Genomic DNA, 16,133 nt, shown 5'->3' on the forward strand with positions numbered 1-16,133 from the left:
CACTGACAGGAGTATTAACCTTTAACATGCATGACTTTTTGATGGTGGGAGGAAACCGGAGCACCTGGAGGAAACCCATGCAGATACGGGAAGAACATGGAAACTCCACACAGAAAGGACCTGGGATGGCCTGGGGTTCAAACCCAGGACCTTCTTGCTGTGAGGCAACAGTGCTAACCACTGGGCCACCGTGCCACCTGTCACCTTTGAATAAAGCTGAGCTGGAGGTAGGGAGCGCAAAGCTAGACTCATTTCTCATCTCTGCATAGTGGAACATAATGTCTGCGAAGAATGAGAAAGGAGGGTATGGAACAGGATGCTCCCTCTCATAGTGAGACCCCAGTGTTATCCAATGTTCTTGGATGTTGTGGGGCAATTTCTCCACAATAGGTTTATTTCCCTTGCGGAATCGAGAAAGCTGAGTCCTAGTAAGTAACCCTCATGTTTTACCGCTTCAATTTCTAGGAGCAGATCTCTGAGTTCTTGAAGCCTCTGGTGATCTCTACATGAAAACTTTGAGAAGTGGTCCAATCTATTGAAGAGAGAAGCTTCAATTGCCTCTGGAGAGCCATAGCACCTGTCCAGCCTCTGCTAAAGCATGTCCAAACCCATAGACAGATTGTTAACGTGAACTGCTCTCATCCTCTTGGCATGCCACCAAGCCACTTAATGACCAGGTCAATTTCTTTGCTAGGCTTGAGGTTTAGCCCCTTTACAGCATTATTAAAGCTAGATTTCCAGGACAGGTAACTAGCAAACTGGTTATTGAACATTTTCAGTCCAGCTTTGACAAGATCTCGACGAGCCAAATATACAGTTTAGTCAGATACACCTGGGGCATCTGATCGTGAGCGGTGTGAAAGCTGGTTTGCCGATCTTGAGTGATGGCATGTATGGAATCTGCGGACGTTGACATCTGTTTGAACGGATGCAGCACCTGAGAGATTCTTCCTCCGATGGTTTGCTGCAGGGCTTCAGGAGGAAAAGCTGAGGGATCTGACTGCTCTGAATTTCGACTGACATGATGACCTTCAATGTCTGAAAGGCACCTGTTTTGTGGTGTGTGAGCAGCCTCTGCTCCTTCGTCAACTTGAGCTGAAGCATAATTTTGATGGGAGGCAAAATGTACTTGGATGTACTCGCCAGTATGACGTATTTACTGCTTTGGTGATAGAGAGTGACTAGCTTTACTCACAAGGTCACAATTATCTATGTCTGCAGCTGCCTCAAACACTTCAGCTTCCACTGAGGCAGCCTCAGCTTCACACTCTTCCTTTAGTGCATTCAATGTGGCCTCTGTGTGGGCTTTCACCACTTGCACATCCATGTGACACTTTGCACAGGCTGCTCATGTGCGTGCAGCTTCCACTTTAGCATGAGCTTGAGCAGCAGCTACACTGGCTTTAGACTTATTTTAGTGTTACGAAGATGAGGATGATGAAGATGATGCAGCACATTCTGACTTGACATCCACGTCTCGAGGATCAATATTGTTGGGGTTTGGGTCAGACATCCCTGTATCAGGCAAGTGGATGTATCTCCAGTCCTTAGGAAATGCTCTTGAAGACGTAGGTGTTTTTTTTTACTTTTGTAAACTGACTGGCTGAAATATGTGCTCAGGTTGGGGTATGCCAGTCTTCCTCTATGTGTCTGTTCAATAAAACTAATCGTGGTTTGGCAGGGGATAAACTTGTATGTCCCGTTGGGTGGATTCTTGGATATGTGTTATTTATTCACAGCTTGTAATGATGGTCCATCTTTTCACTGTTCTGTCTTCACTAAGTGTTGTCCCCATGAATGTATACTCAGCTTTACAGACAACTAAACATCCCTAATCAAGCTCCAAGAAACATACAGATGTGTTGAATTTGGCAGTTTGATCAGGATTAATTGGGAAACTGTGGACAAAGAACAGGGATATATAAATGAAAATGTTACACCACCATGCAATATCACACAAAGCTTAGCTTAAAGGCTATATGAAATCTTGCACCACATATGCTATAGGTTAATGTAAAGCAAGATCATTTGCTTACATGTCAGTATAACAAATAACTAGTTGATTGTCTGTACTAAACAACAAAGAACAAAGTCAACTATTGCTGACTTAGGCAAGGCATGGTTAACTAACACCATATATTTTCAAACAAATAATGATGCAACTCTGTTACTTTTATGCTAATAAACAATGCGACTTACAGATGATGCCATGTATAAGCTATAGAGGAGCTGGTGGCATTGGATTGTACCTCCTCACCTAGGTCGTCCATCAGGACGCCCCAAAGGGTTTCGGTTGCACGTGTTTGTTTACCGCGAGGAGGGTGTGGCTCTTCACCACACACTGACGGTCATACATCATGGAGAGGCTATATTTTGCACTTCACATGATGCTGGGGTGTATGGAGACCAGTATAGGTTGCCACGAAAGGCCATCTAGGAAAGGTACTACTCCTATACCTAACCCCTTAACCCCAACTGTATTGGACTGTAGTCAGCAGTAACATGCAGCTATCTCTGGCAAGATCCCAAAGGTAAGTGAAGCACTTTATGTTTCCGGGGTTAACAAGAGGAACTACTCAGAACAACCACCAGAGGGTGGCAAATGCAATATGAAACAAACCTGGTTCCGTCACAGTTAAGTTAGTTTAGTCAGTGAGGCTTACTGCTAAATTACCGTAACTTTTTTTTCGCATAAAATGGCCAAATCATCAGACCCCTCGTGATTTGGACCAATTGTCGCATTTCGTGTCATGATAACATATGCCATCGCATCGTGTAGCTTTTGGTTACTTGGTAACGTCAGGCGCGACAGAAGCGCAACCTCCCAAGCACCTTGGATAAAAGCATGAAAGTGGCATGGCTGGCGTTTTCCACGCATTTTTAGACACAACATGTGAACGGCCCCTAAGGCCGCCCTAGTGTGTGATTTTACATAGCATGCAGGCGTTCCGGAAGTGGAGGCCTCACAACGTGTACCACAACAGCGTTGGCTGCCCCGACCTGCCGGCTGTCCCTTTTACACAGACGTCGGTTTGACTTTGTGACTACCTCCACTCCCAGCTTAACGACGGAACAATAATGACCCTCATTCCATCATTGTACCTTTTACACAGAATGACAAGGCGGATTAATGGCGCAACATTTCTGCCTTGAAAAGGCTGTCTAAAAAAGCCTCAAGAGAGACAAAATGCTACACCTCTCTGGAGACAGCTCATTAAGTGGCCCAGGATGAGAGAGTACTTAGTTTGACGAGGGTTCATAAGAGTGAGTTAATATGGTCTTTAAAAGTTGAGTCATCCCCTTTGGGCACAGCACGTGAATGAGAGCAGATATGATGCCCTGTTTGACAGCATGACAGAACTGACCCTCAGCATCTTGTCAAGACGCTCGGCCCTTTGCAGCAGTTGTTGCCAGCTTTACTGACAACCTAACACTTGGCATCCGTCTCACCTGTGGAGCGGACAGACTAGTTTCCACTTGGTGGGTCCAGCCGAGACATCGGGTCGTGTCATCATGGAGAGCGGCTATTAACAACAGCTAGAAACAGAGGATTCCAACCGTCACCCCTCGTATATGTGGTTTCCACTGTGTAACTATAGAAATAAGAAAAAAATGCAATAAAGTGTAGTTCAATTTCTGCAAACCTAACGCCACACGGTTCCAGTAGTTTGACACTTCAATATTGGCTTACACTTCAACTAGTTGAAACTGTTAATAATGCCCAAAGCATGCTTAATTTTTGAAACACAGACGGCCCTTTGAGCAAGCAATCGCATGTGTGACGTTCTGTAGCGCTGCCAACTTAGTTTACATTCATTAACTACCAACACCGTGACACCTTTCATAATATGAAACAAGTCTCACAGCTCCTTGTCTATGAACAAGTCTATCACAGCTGCTATGAAATTTGCTGCTTCCCTGCCCCCTGCCGTACCACTTCCTTTGTTTACTTGTTAATGAGGCTTTATTGTGTGTTCTGGTGGGGTGGGCAGAGATGAGGGTTATTAGACGGCCCACTCTCCTTGGCTAACCACCGCTGCTCTGGTGCTAGCCAAAAAGATTCAAATAACAAGCCCCAGCAAGTTCACGTACATCTCACAGTGTGAGCACGATCAGCGGGTCAAGCATGATGACATGTTTACCCGCAGGAGAGAGGGGCTCGCTACTAGCCTTACATGACTGATGGATGATGGATGGAGGTATCAGCAGTTTCCTGCTTGTGCAAGAAACTGAAACTTAAAAAAAAAACTCCCCCCCAAAAGACTTACTTAGTGTGACTATCGGTTGGTTGATCTCCAGCAAGTCCAATCCACAAACTCAAATGTCTGTTTGTCATGAGTGTTCAGATTTTTAATTAATGGCAAATAAACAAAAATATTGTTCGAATATTCTCCCCAAAACGTAAAATAAAAAATATTGTTATCTTAACTTTGGTCATGTTATTCATGCATACCAGAAGATTTTTTTATCCCTGTTAAAAAAGAAAAAATCAGTGATGAATGTCAAGAAACTACTAGAGATACTACACGATACACGAACAGCAAAGTGACGGTGCAGACCGCGTACAGAGAGGGAACATTTTATATGGCTATGGAAACTAACCAAAATGCATCCAGGGGCTTTCTACTTATGGCATGTAACAGGCCTGTCGACACAGAGCAGCCATGCATGTTCAACCCTTTGACTTTAAGGCTTTGTCTCTAACGGGTGCAGAATACTGAGGCCGGTGTCCTGATTCACGTGAGTTTCACATAATAAACCACTGGGCATCTGGAGAAACAGTAGAGAGGTGTTGAAAGGCAGAAAGAAAAGTAGAGCGAGGCAGAAGATGTTTCTTTACCCCCCCCCCCCCAATTCACCTCTGTACCTCCATGGTAACTTGCACTACATTTCTCTCCTCTTTTCTTTGTTGTTCTTTTTCCTCAATGCTCCTTTTCTTCCATCCTCCTTTTTTTTCTTTATGTTGCTCTCCCTTATTTTCTCCATCAGGCACTCCTAAACATGTAAGTGCATGCAACATACAGTACACAACACGTGCACGCATACACACACACACGCACACACACACGGGAACACTGCCTATGTGCTACTAGTCTAAATCCTGCTGGCTTATACAACTGCCAGTGATATTTGATTCCTTCACTCCCAACCGTTGGATCTGTTGGCTCTCACATGCGATCTGAGGTCCCAGTAGGCAAAGAACAATAATTCAATTAATCCAGTGCTGCATTCATCTGAAATAAAGCACGCTCGGGGGATCACGGGAAATGTGAAAAAAATAAAAAAATAAAACAAAAACTCTGTTTGAGTCTTGGCTGCGATATGCCTTGGCGGTCAAAAATATCCACAGTCGTTTTTCAGACCCGACCAAGATGTCACAAATAAGATGATGAGTGACAGGGTGAAAGCCATTTATTCTCAGGCTTTAATAAAAGCTGTCACGCAAGCAAGACATTCTCTCACAACAGCAGTTTCCACACTTTGCTGACAATAGCTGGTTCATGAACTGATCAGTGTTGCGTTTGTTTGTTTTTGCATACCTACAGACGCGAATGTCTTGCATTTGCATAACGTCTCCTTGACAATGTGTGTGCACTCCAAAAAAAACAAAATATTTAAGCCCATAAGTTAAAGCTCATGCATTTCAATTGCATGTACATTTTCCATCCAATTTGATCACATGACTCCAATGCAAAATATGACGTTTCAATCCATGCATGCTCCTTCTTGAAATGTCATATTTTACATTGGCGTTACGTGATCGAATTGGATGGAAAATGTACATGTAATTGAGCTACATAAACTTTAACTTATGGGCTTAAATATTTCTTTGGAGTGTGCGTGTGTGTGCACGCGTGCACACGTGTCTGTCTGCATGCACATATAGCTTATGTGACGGGATAATGAGTTAACCATAAAAGATTGGAGCCTGCTTTCATTCAAGAGCAGTGACGTCGTCCACTGAGCATTTTTTTTTTTTTGGGAGATCACTCCAAGTGGAACTCCTTACGAGGCTGGGCTGTAACCTGAAGCCAGAGGGAAGAGAGAGAGACAGCAAAGGAGAGAGAGAGAGAAAGAGAAAGTCATAGAGTGCGAGCGAGCGAGAGAAAGAGAGAGAGAGCGAGAGAGAGAGAGGGGAGGGAGGGAGGGAGGGAAAGACTAAGAGGGAGAGAGAAAGGTGATGTCAGCTGAGTTCAGAAAGTAAACAGAGTTTCAGACTGCAGCATGCTGTCTGCAGGACGGGGACTGCAGCCGGGGCGAGCCCACAGGGGCACCCGCACAATCCTTAACACTGGCACCCGTATCCCAGGGAGGAAGAGCTGGCTCTTTTTTATCTCCTTCCTTCTCTCCATCAACCTGCCCCAAGAGATGGCCTGGCCCTACGGTAAGAGATTGGCAAAGCAGAGGTCTCTTATTTTATTTTTATTTTTTTTACCTCTCCACCCTTTGCCCCTTTCTTTCTTTATCTGTATTTTTTCCCGAGTGCTTTGTTCTTAAAAGAAAGCTGGCATCAGCACTCTCTCCATCCCCGTCTCCCCCTCTGTCCTTTAAAGAGAAGAAAAGCAGTGTGGTTTGTAAAAAAAAAAGAAAAGAGGACCTACAGAGAGCGATGTTAAGCAGATCTGTGTTGTTAGCTAAGAAGAAAAACATTACAAGTGAGTTTGTTTTGTTCCGGGGCTTAGCACGCCTTGTTATGGCAGACATAGTAGTCGGGGATGGCTCATTGTTGCTTTGGTCAGTTTCTTGTCCAATTAAGAAGCGGTTTGTGATTATCCCTTTCATTCCCGGAGAGATAATACGTGCCTGTTTTGAAACCTTAAACAAAAATACCCCCCCCAAAAAAAGGAAAAAAGGAGTAGTTGTTATCAGAGGAAAACAGCAACAGAGCAACTATCGTTGGGATGCTGAGTAAAGCCCACAACATTCCATTAAGGAGATTAAGGAGTTGGAGCCTTCCATGTAATGATACAGTCAGGGGCTTGGCAGCCGCCGGCTGTTGTACTGAGCCCTCTCTCTAAGTGTTAGACAGTGTTGTGGGTGAGCCTCTCTCTGAGGTCTCCTCTGTCTCTTCCCCCCCGGCTGCCTGCTCGGAGCGCCGCGGGGAGACGTGAGTCATGTTTGAGTTGATCCTGCTGTCCAGGGTAATGCGTATACCATACACCGTCTCCAAGTCTCCTACCTAAAAAAAAATCCCTTGCTCTCTTGTTTGACAAGAGAGCAGGAACTTGGCGAAGTAAAAATGTGACAGTCCCCCTGTGTCGGCTTTGGATGACGAATGTCAAGTGCAATTTTTTTGTTGATTTTGAGATACTTTATTGATCCCCGTGAGGAAATTCCTCTCTGCATGTAACCCATCCTAGCTGTGTCGCTAGGAGCAGTGGGCAGCCGCCGTGCAGCACCTGGGGACCAACTCCAGCTTGTCTTGCCATGTCTCGGTCAAGGGCACAGACAGGAGTACTAACCCTATCATGCACGTATTAGTCCCCCCCCCCCCCCGCAAAACAAGAGAGTCGGTTTTGATGTCGCTTGCCCGGTTATGATTTACACCATCAGCTGATGATGGACAGATGTGAGACAAACAAGAGCCACCCCGTGGAGGATTGTTTGATCTACGTAAGGCGTCAGCATTCCTTCCTGTTGAGGGCTGTCCTGGCGTCATTCTGAGATGTCCTCCTGTTCTTCTAACACACTTCTCTCTGGCCAGTCAACCATCTGTCTCCCCGCGGTGTGTTTAGCTAAGTTCCCCAAAGGAGACAGCCGGGGGCAATTGGGCAGTTAGCAGCGGGGAAACAAACGACATGGTTGGATGAAGAGTGAGGAGAGGACTGAGGAGTGATGGGGGCGGGTGGGGGGGTGGGGGGGCAGAGTAGAGAAAGGGGAATTTGCAGGAGCGAAAAAATATGCGGAAAAAAAAGGCGGTATGCAATTGAGCATTTGGAAAAATAGTTCCTCATATTTAGCTGGAGAGTTTATTCCAAGTGCAGGGGCCAAATGCTGAAAACATATTTTTCAGACTCCCGTTTGACCTACATTTCAGCAATCCAGCAAAGTGGATAATAGAGTGACGTGTTACTTTATTGGGTTGGAAGTTAAGAATTGGGCAAGTTTATTTCGAGCGATGTGTAGGCTAGCCATTGAGATTTATTTTTGGGACCACGCTACGTAAAGATATGCGTAGGTCCTCAGTGGTCCCCCGGGACTTTCCTGTTCCACTGCACCTCAATCACCCAGGCCTCAAAATACCAGACAGCTGCTGGCTGGTCTGGGCAGTGGTCAAGAGCAATCACACGGATGGACGTGTGCATGCCCCCTCTCTCTCTCTCTCATTCACACACACACACATGCACACAAGCACACACGCCCAGAGTCAGATGTTTTTCCATGGTACGTCAGTGTCGTGTCGTGTAAGCACCGTTTTGCCACGAGGAAACAATTTATTCAGTAGCAGATACAACTCTCCAAAAGTTTGAAGACTAACTGTTTCTGACACAATGCTTCATGTGACAGAAGTGAGACAAAGAGCAAGTGTGGCCCCGTATGCTGTCCGGCGTACAAAAGAGCCTTAGCACCTCTCCGAGACTTAACACACAGCTATTCATATGGAAAAAAAGAAAAGAAAAGAAAAGAAAAGAAAAGAAAAGGTGCTTAGCCATTGAAGTGACTGAGACACAGGAGCAGACATCAGTGAACCCTCATGTTCAGTAAGTTTGCTAAGCGATTTCAAATCTTCGTTTGTCTTCCCTGAGCTCGACTGTAAGCGTTATTATTTATGTGTCTGACCAAACTTCACTGACGGTTTTAACGACCTTCGCTGTGTCTGGTTTAGTCCCACGCTCCGATTAAATACCGTCTCTGAGCAGCAAGGGAGAGGAATAGTCTAGACAATAACGGGTTTCAGTGTCAGACATACAGCAGCGTGTACAGCTGCACCTATGACACCATTTGGTTCACCGCATGGTATCATAAGTGCAGCTGAAATAAAAGTATAATTACAGGAGTGAACAGAGAACCTGAAGGCAGAACGCATCTGCAAATGTGAGCCTGCACCAACGGTCAGATATGAACAGAGAGCAAATAAAAAAATAGCAGACGGTGACCTTGACTTTTCATCAAATGAAATAAGACACCAAGGGAGACGCTTTTGGTGAGGGCCAGCACTGCAGGTGTTGCAACTGATAGGGGTTTATGGGGAAGACGTCACGATGCTGCTACGGTTATATTCAGCAGCTGCGGCACATTTTCTAAGCAATTTTTCCATATATCAATATTTTCTGTTATTCAAGGCTCACAGATTAGTCTGTGGGTGTATGACTGTGTGTGTGGTTTCGCGTAATACCCCATTGATCAATGAAGGAGGTATTGTAAATATGCGCACCCTCCTCACTTTCACATGTGGGTCACACAATATGCTTAAATAATGTGCCTGTTGAGCTGGTGGGGAGTCAGTGCCTTGCTTAAGGGTAACTGCTGCAGGATGGCCACTCAGGGTGTCTTTATGTGTGTAGGAGCATTTGCAGTCTACTGTGCATTTGGCATCTGGGTAGTGTAGGGGTCTATTCTGTTGCCTACCAACACAGGGATCGCCAGTTTAAATCCCCGTGTTACCTCTGGCTTGGTCGGGCGTCCCTACAGACACAATTGGCCATGTCTGCGGGTGGGAAGCCGGATGTGGCTATGTGTCCTCGTCACTACACTAGCGCCTCCTCTGGTCGGTTGGGATGCCTGTTCGGGGGGAGGGGGAACTGGGGGGAATAGCGTGATCCTCCCATGTGCTACATCCCCCTGGCGAAACTCCTCACTGTCAGGTGAAAATAAATGGCTGGTGACTCCACATGTATCAGAGGAAGCATGTGGCAGACTGCAGCCCTCCCCAGATCGGCCGAGGGGTCGGAGCAGCGACCGGGATGGCTCGGAAGAGTGGGGTACTTGGACAGGTACAATTGGGGGGAAAAAAAGTGGGGGTGCATTTGAATGCTTGGGTGCATAAAAAAAAAACAAAGCAAAAAAAACCAAAAAACGGTCCTTACATAGAATGCATGGGCAGTGTCGAGTGGCCATGGTTGACGTGTGAGCAGCAGGGTGGTGGACTAGCAGGGAAGCAAGGTTAGCCTTATGGTCACAAAAATTACCTGATCCCTTGAGGAAATTGGGTGAAGTATGGTGACTGATCCCCCCCCCCCCCGCAGCAATAACCATTTCAGTCTCAGGATCCACGTCAAAAGGTGTGCAGCCGAGGCAAGCAAACTAACAAACCCAGGCCCAAAGCTTGTGACGGTGTGGGAGTGCTGTGAAAACAACTTTGCAAGGCGATGGAGCGTCTGTTAAAATATCTGGATTATTGCTATTTTGGTTTCTATGGCTTTGTGTGAGGGAATACATTTAGGAGCATGACATCTGGATGGAAAAGAAAACGACCAGTTGTAAGACACTAGAAAAACAAACCACATAAAGATTAGCACATCCAGCTGAGTGACCAAAGGAAAAAGCTATGTAGTTACTCCTGAATTTCAGTCTGTTGTTACATCATAGTTCTATGGCTTAGTTCAAGCAGTTCGCTCATACACAAAACATAATTAGCATGTGTATCAACAGTGCATAGCGTATACACTAACACACATTTGCAGCAAATCTGGGCGGTAATGTCATTAACATAGCCATGGGGGCACGATACCAAAACGAGTGATGATTACACTCAACCAATGCAATTATGTTAAGACTGACAGAGCCTGTTCCAAAATAAAAATGAACAAGAGCCATTAGACAAGATTAATGTAGAAAATGAGACACAACATTAACTGTCTGCGAGTTTCAATTTACAAGTCTGAGAAATGGAGCTTAATGAAGAATGATAATTACGGTGAAATTCACATGCTTGCACAGTTTCTCCCATACGTTCCCAATTATGTTGTCAGTTGCGGTATCTTGTGCAAAAAAAAAGCATTTTGTACATGCATCACAATAATTTGGTGGAATTTGAGTCAGTGGAGAGGCAAGCGCCTTTGCTAACCTTGATCCAAAAAAGTGCAGGAAGACACCACATACTGTCACTCAATCACTCACTCGCATTTTTACACAAGTTTGCTTCCATACCTGTCCACACCTTCCCCAGCAGTTTCTCTTGTAAAACGTTACAGTTGACTACATGTTCCTCAACAGGTGTGAACCGGGAAGCCAGACAGATGTGTGTTAACTGAGCAGTGCGTCTTATCTCTGCTTCATCTCCCCAACTAGTTGCATGCCAAACCACCTCAGCAGCACAAGTGATCTCTGGCATTAAAGATCCGTAAACAGTTATTATGTATAAAAGGTACTGAGGTTATAACAAATGCATTTAAGGATTACTGCAGCACAGGGTGAGAACTAACGTGAATTGATTCAGTGTGTGCGTCAATGCTTAGAGCACCACCACCTGTGTTTGTTTACTTCCTGAGGTTGCAGAGGCTTCCAAACATTTCAAGTGAAAAATGAAACGCACGTGGGAAATCATGGAGTTATGCTATAACAGCAGTAAATTGTTCCTTAGAGACAGAGATTGAGATTTTAGACCTACATATACAGACAGACATAGAGAGTCAGATACAGATATGGATAGATACAAGTGTAGGAATTACTTTCCAAATGACAGGACATGATAGCAGGAAGTACTTTCCAAATGACAGGACGTGACAAGTTTAGTAATGACATTGCCAGGTGAGCTCATAAAGCCTTTTGACCCTTTTAAGTTTCGGTCCAATAAATCAGGTCTCAAAGTCTGTCAAGACAGCTTCCCACCCAAACCTCTGTTAGAAAGCAGTAAAGCTTTGTCATAAGGAGAGAGGATGGTGTCGGCACCTCTCGATCCCTCCGTGGCAGTCATCTGAATCCCATTACATTCACTAAGGAAACAGCTTTGCCGAGTGGCATGATGGAAGTGGTTTCAATAACCAGCAAAATTAAAGAAATACTCACACTGCTTTGAGTCCACTTATAACCTGCCTCTCAGAGGACAATACCAAGCCTCCATCTTATGTAATTGACTTCATCTTGTACTCATAACAACAGCCATGGTGATTTGAAGTGCAACTGCTTCCGACTACATTTCAGCGCAAGTGAGTGAAAGCAGGCCACAGCTTGGATTGACTTCTGGTCAAACAGTTGAATGGAATAAAGGTCAGAACTCAGAACGCTGTAACAAAACACTGAGTAGCTGCCGTACAGCACCTGCTCAATATCACTGTTATTTAATCCAATGACAGAGCCATAGACTGGGTTTTTAACGTGCTTATTCTGCAGATTGCTTTAAATTTCTTATTATACCTCGACAGTAATCGATAGTACTCAAAAAAAAGAAAAAAAAGAAAAAGACGTTTGACACAGAAATGAAAAAAAATCCGTCGTTCCTGTAAGGGGCAGGAGAAAACAACGACATCCAATCAAACGCACGACCAAGTCAAATGATTGGAACGAGCGAGCTGTCTATCAAACCCTCAGCGACACGCGCATTTGTTATGCGCATAACAGTTCCACGTACACAAAGGCTGAGTTGCTAACACATAGCTGCCTGCTAGCTACCTAGCGAGCCAGTCGTGATTGCTACAACGATGGAGCCGGATCCTGAGAAAGTTAAGTTTTCTCTTACGTGTGTAACATCCATTCGGTACAGCTAATTCGTTTCCCACTTTTTGTTTCAACACTCATTTCTTAGGAAAGCAATTTAAAAGAATTACACAGAAATCACAATCTGAACAGAATCTTCTGGCTTCGGTTGTTTTGAACACAGGGGTGCGGAAAGACCAAGGCAAAAGAAAACAATGCACAAAAGAAATTGAGCAACAATGAGCGAGCAAAGCTTAAGGGCTGTCATTCTACATATGTTCTCGCCACATAAAACAATTACTGGGGATTTAAGCAAGACCGTAGATGTTGTGCAAGGGACATTTTTATGTTTTAGTCATGAGGTCAAGCACTCCTGGTGAAAATGATGAATGCCCAGAGCAGCGCCGTCCCATACGCTCAGAGTCTGTACATGTTTGCGAGCCTAATTGATAAATCAACCTGTGTCCCACTCTTTTTGAGTTATCAAATCCATAAATCAGACATGGAACACAGAAAAATCCAAAATAAACACTGTCGCAAATGACTCCAACAGCCTCATGCTGCAGCGTTACTGCCCCTATCACAGCACGCACAACTCTTGAGTTGCTGCAGCAGCAATCAGCCTAAATTCTCTTCGATGAATGTCAAAGAGCGAGATAGGGGGATCCTTTGAAGGGGTGTGTGCCATGTCTCCTTCAGCGGGGGGGGGGGTAGTTAAGGAGAATGACAGATTGAGGCTCGAGCGAGATATGATTTATTTATGATTTCATTACTGTCAGAGGGATAGCGAGATAGGGGGATCCTTAGAAGGAGTGTGTTGTAACATTTCAGGACATCTGCACAGCTCCTCTCCAGTAGACCACAAACTGATTAATCCCAACCTGAACCGTAACTTCCCATAATGCACTGCAGCCTGTCTTCAACTCTGTATGTCACTGAGTGGTTGGGCCTTGCGTGCTGAGTCCGTTTGTGTGCCTGTGTGTTTGCAAATATGTGTGTGTGAGTGTGAGAGTGTGGTTTCATTTTTTTCCCCTTTTTAACAGTCAGGGAATTTTTTTGCCCCAATGTATTGGAAAGAAAATTGTATTTAGCACACCATAGCTCCTCAGTGAGATTTTAAAACCTCCCTTTATAGTGTGAATATTATGTGCTCTAGAATAAAGACATTTGATGACTTGTCTGTCAGATGTGTGTGTGTTTCATGCACATGTGTATGTGTGTGTAATACACAGTGGAATTAATAAGTGTAAATGTTAGGTGAGTTGGGTTGGATAAAAGTAGGAGGATTAAAGGTTTAAATTTTATTATCTTTGTAGAAGTGCAAAAACAAAATGCTGCGATGGCATGCCATGTCTGAAGTTGCAGCTTTTCTGGGTTTTCCTTCCTCCTCCGTCTCCTCTCTGTCTCAGTTCTGTGTGTTACATAATCCTGACCACTTGAACTGCAAGGTCCTCAAAATGCTGTTTTCCAACCTGGTTAGACTTGTATTCATTGGGTAAGAACTCAACAGGGAGGAGAGGGTCAGTGTTTTGCACTGAATCATATAAACCACTTTTTGATCAATGATATGATCCTGTTTTCCATGACAATGACTTCACCATTGTGGTATGTTGCCATTAACTGAACAGATAATGGCTGTTGCAACAGTACATTAATGAGAAGAAAAAAAAAAGCCCCAACAGCTGTACAAATTAGGGAGGTACTGTGTACTTCCAAGGAATATGATGTCCCCCACACAGAAGGCTGCGGTCATACAGTTGTAGAAATCACAGCACTTGAGTCAAGCGTGGGCGTATTGCAGGGATAAACAAAAACAAACCAAAATTCTTCCACAGTTGCTCAGGCTTTCCTTACCATAACCAACACCGGTTCACATTTTCCTACAAGGGCATCCATTGCATTTATCATCCTCTCCACATGATATTTTACACATCTTTTACTCTTTTTTCACACATTTGGGCGGCACGTTGGCACAGGGGTTAGCACTGTTGCCTCACAGCAATAAGGTCCTGGGTTCAAACCCCGGTGTTGTCCAACCTTGGGGGTCATCCGAGGTCCTTTCTGTATGGAGTTTGCCTGTTCTCCCCGTGTCTGCGGTGGGTTTTCTCCAGGTGCTCTGGTTTCCCCTACCATCAAAATGACTTGCATGTTGGGGTTAATACTCCTGTCTGTGCTCTTGACTGGGGCAATGGCAAGACGAACTGGAGTTGGTCCCTGGGTGCTGCATGGCGGCTGCCCACTGCTCCTAGCTACACAGCTAGGGTGGGCTGAATGCAGAGCATAATTACCCCACGGGGATCAATAAAGTGGTGTCACGGTGGCCCAGTGGTCAGCACGTTCGCCTCACAGCAAGAAGGTCCTGGGTTCGAGCCCCGGGGTAGTCCAAACTTAGGGGTTGTCCCAGGTCGTCCTCTGTGTGGAGTTTGCATGTTCTCCCCATGTCTGCGTGGGTTTCCTCTGGGGGCTCCAGTTTGCTCCCACAGTCCAAAGACAAGTAGGTCAGGTATGAAAGTGTGTGGGTGTGTGTGTGTGTATGTCGGCCCTGTGTGATGGCCTGACGGCCTGTCCAGGGTGTCTCCCCGCCTGCTGCCCAATGACTGCTGGGATAGACTCCAGCATCCCCATGACCCTGACAGCAGGATAAGCGGTTTGGATAATGGATGGATGGATCAATAGAGTATCTCAAAATAAAAACAAATCTAATTTAATCTTCTCTCAGTTACCAGTGAGCCAAGCACATATCCAAAGGGTATTTAGAATGACTAAAATTGCTGTTTTTCTTGGTTTGAATGACCCTACTGAGTTTCTAATCATGACCAATCATCTTGTCTAGACTACAGGAGTTTGTACCATCATTGCCCCGGCCCAGAGTGGAACGTCATGTGCAGGGCCTGCTGCGAGTATGATGTGATCCGCTGTAAATGCCCAGTCCAGGGGACTCCTGTTGGCTATGCCGTGCCCTGCTGCCGCAATGAAATCAACGAGTGTGACCCCTGCATTATCCATCCAGGTGAGCCAGGAAGCACCTAAAAGCCTATGTCCATTTTTTCCTCCATGTGATTTTGTGGATGTGTGCACAGCTGTATTTTTGATTTGTTCATCACTATGAATAGGTTTACTTGTATGTGGATGTTAACCCTATTAGGTAATGTCTTCATTTCATTGAACAGGATCAAAACTTGGTAGACTTTGAGACTTCTGCTTCTAAGGAAAGAATCTGATGACTATAGCGGACCCATAGCCACCTTTGGATCTGTACTCTGTCAAATGTCTGTGATTAACCTACCAGAGACACAGCTCGGTGTTTAGTTTAGTTTAGTTTATTACATTTATTTATATCAGGGACAATGTACAAAATACATTAACCTCAAAAAAAGTGAAAAGATGCTTTGTACCAGTTTTAGCTACGAGCCAATTTCCATCTGTAGTCCCAGAGTAGGTTAACAGAAACAATAGAATACAGAGCAAATGAGCATCTGGGTAGTGTAGTGGTCTATTCCATTGCCTACCAACACGGGAATTGCCGGTTCAAATCCCCGTGTTACCTCCTGCTTGAT

At 44.9% G+C, this 16,133-nt stretch overlaps 1 protein-coding gene across 1 annotated transcript in view; it reads left to right on the forward strand.

The window, feature by feature from the left end:
• The first annotated feature begins 6,216 nt into the window (after window positions 1-6,216).
• Window positions 6,217-16,133, forward strand: part of pamr1b (peptidase domain containing associated with muscle regeneration 1b) — a 72,286-nt gene continuing 62,369 nt past the window's right edge. Inside the window, exons 1-2 of the mRNA XM_056281782.1 lie at window positions 6,217-6,385; window positions 15,410-15,586. Of these exons, the coding sequence (XP_056137757.1) occupies window positions 6,226-6,385; window positions 15,410-15,586 (337 nt within the window). The 5' untranslated portion in view covers window positions 6,217-6,225. The remainder of the gene's footprint in view (window positions 6,386-15,409; window positions 15,587-16,133) is intronic.

The sequence above is a fragment of the Lampris incognitus genome, chromosome 6 (genome assembly GCF_029633865.1).
Source record: "Lampris incognitus isolate fLamInc1 chromosome 6, fLamInc1.hap2, whole genome shotgun sequence".
In the NCBI taxonomy this organism is placed as follows: domain Eukaryota; kingdom Metazoa; phylum Chordata; class Actinopteri; order Lampriformes; family Lampridae; genus Lampris; species Lampris incognitus.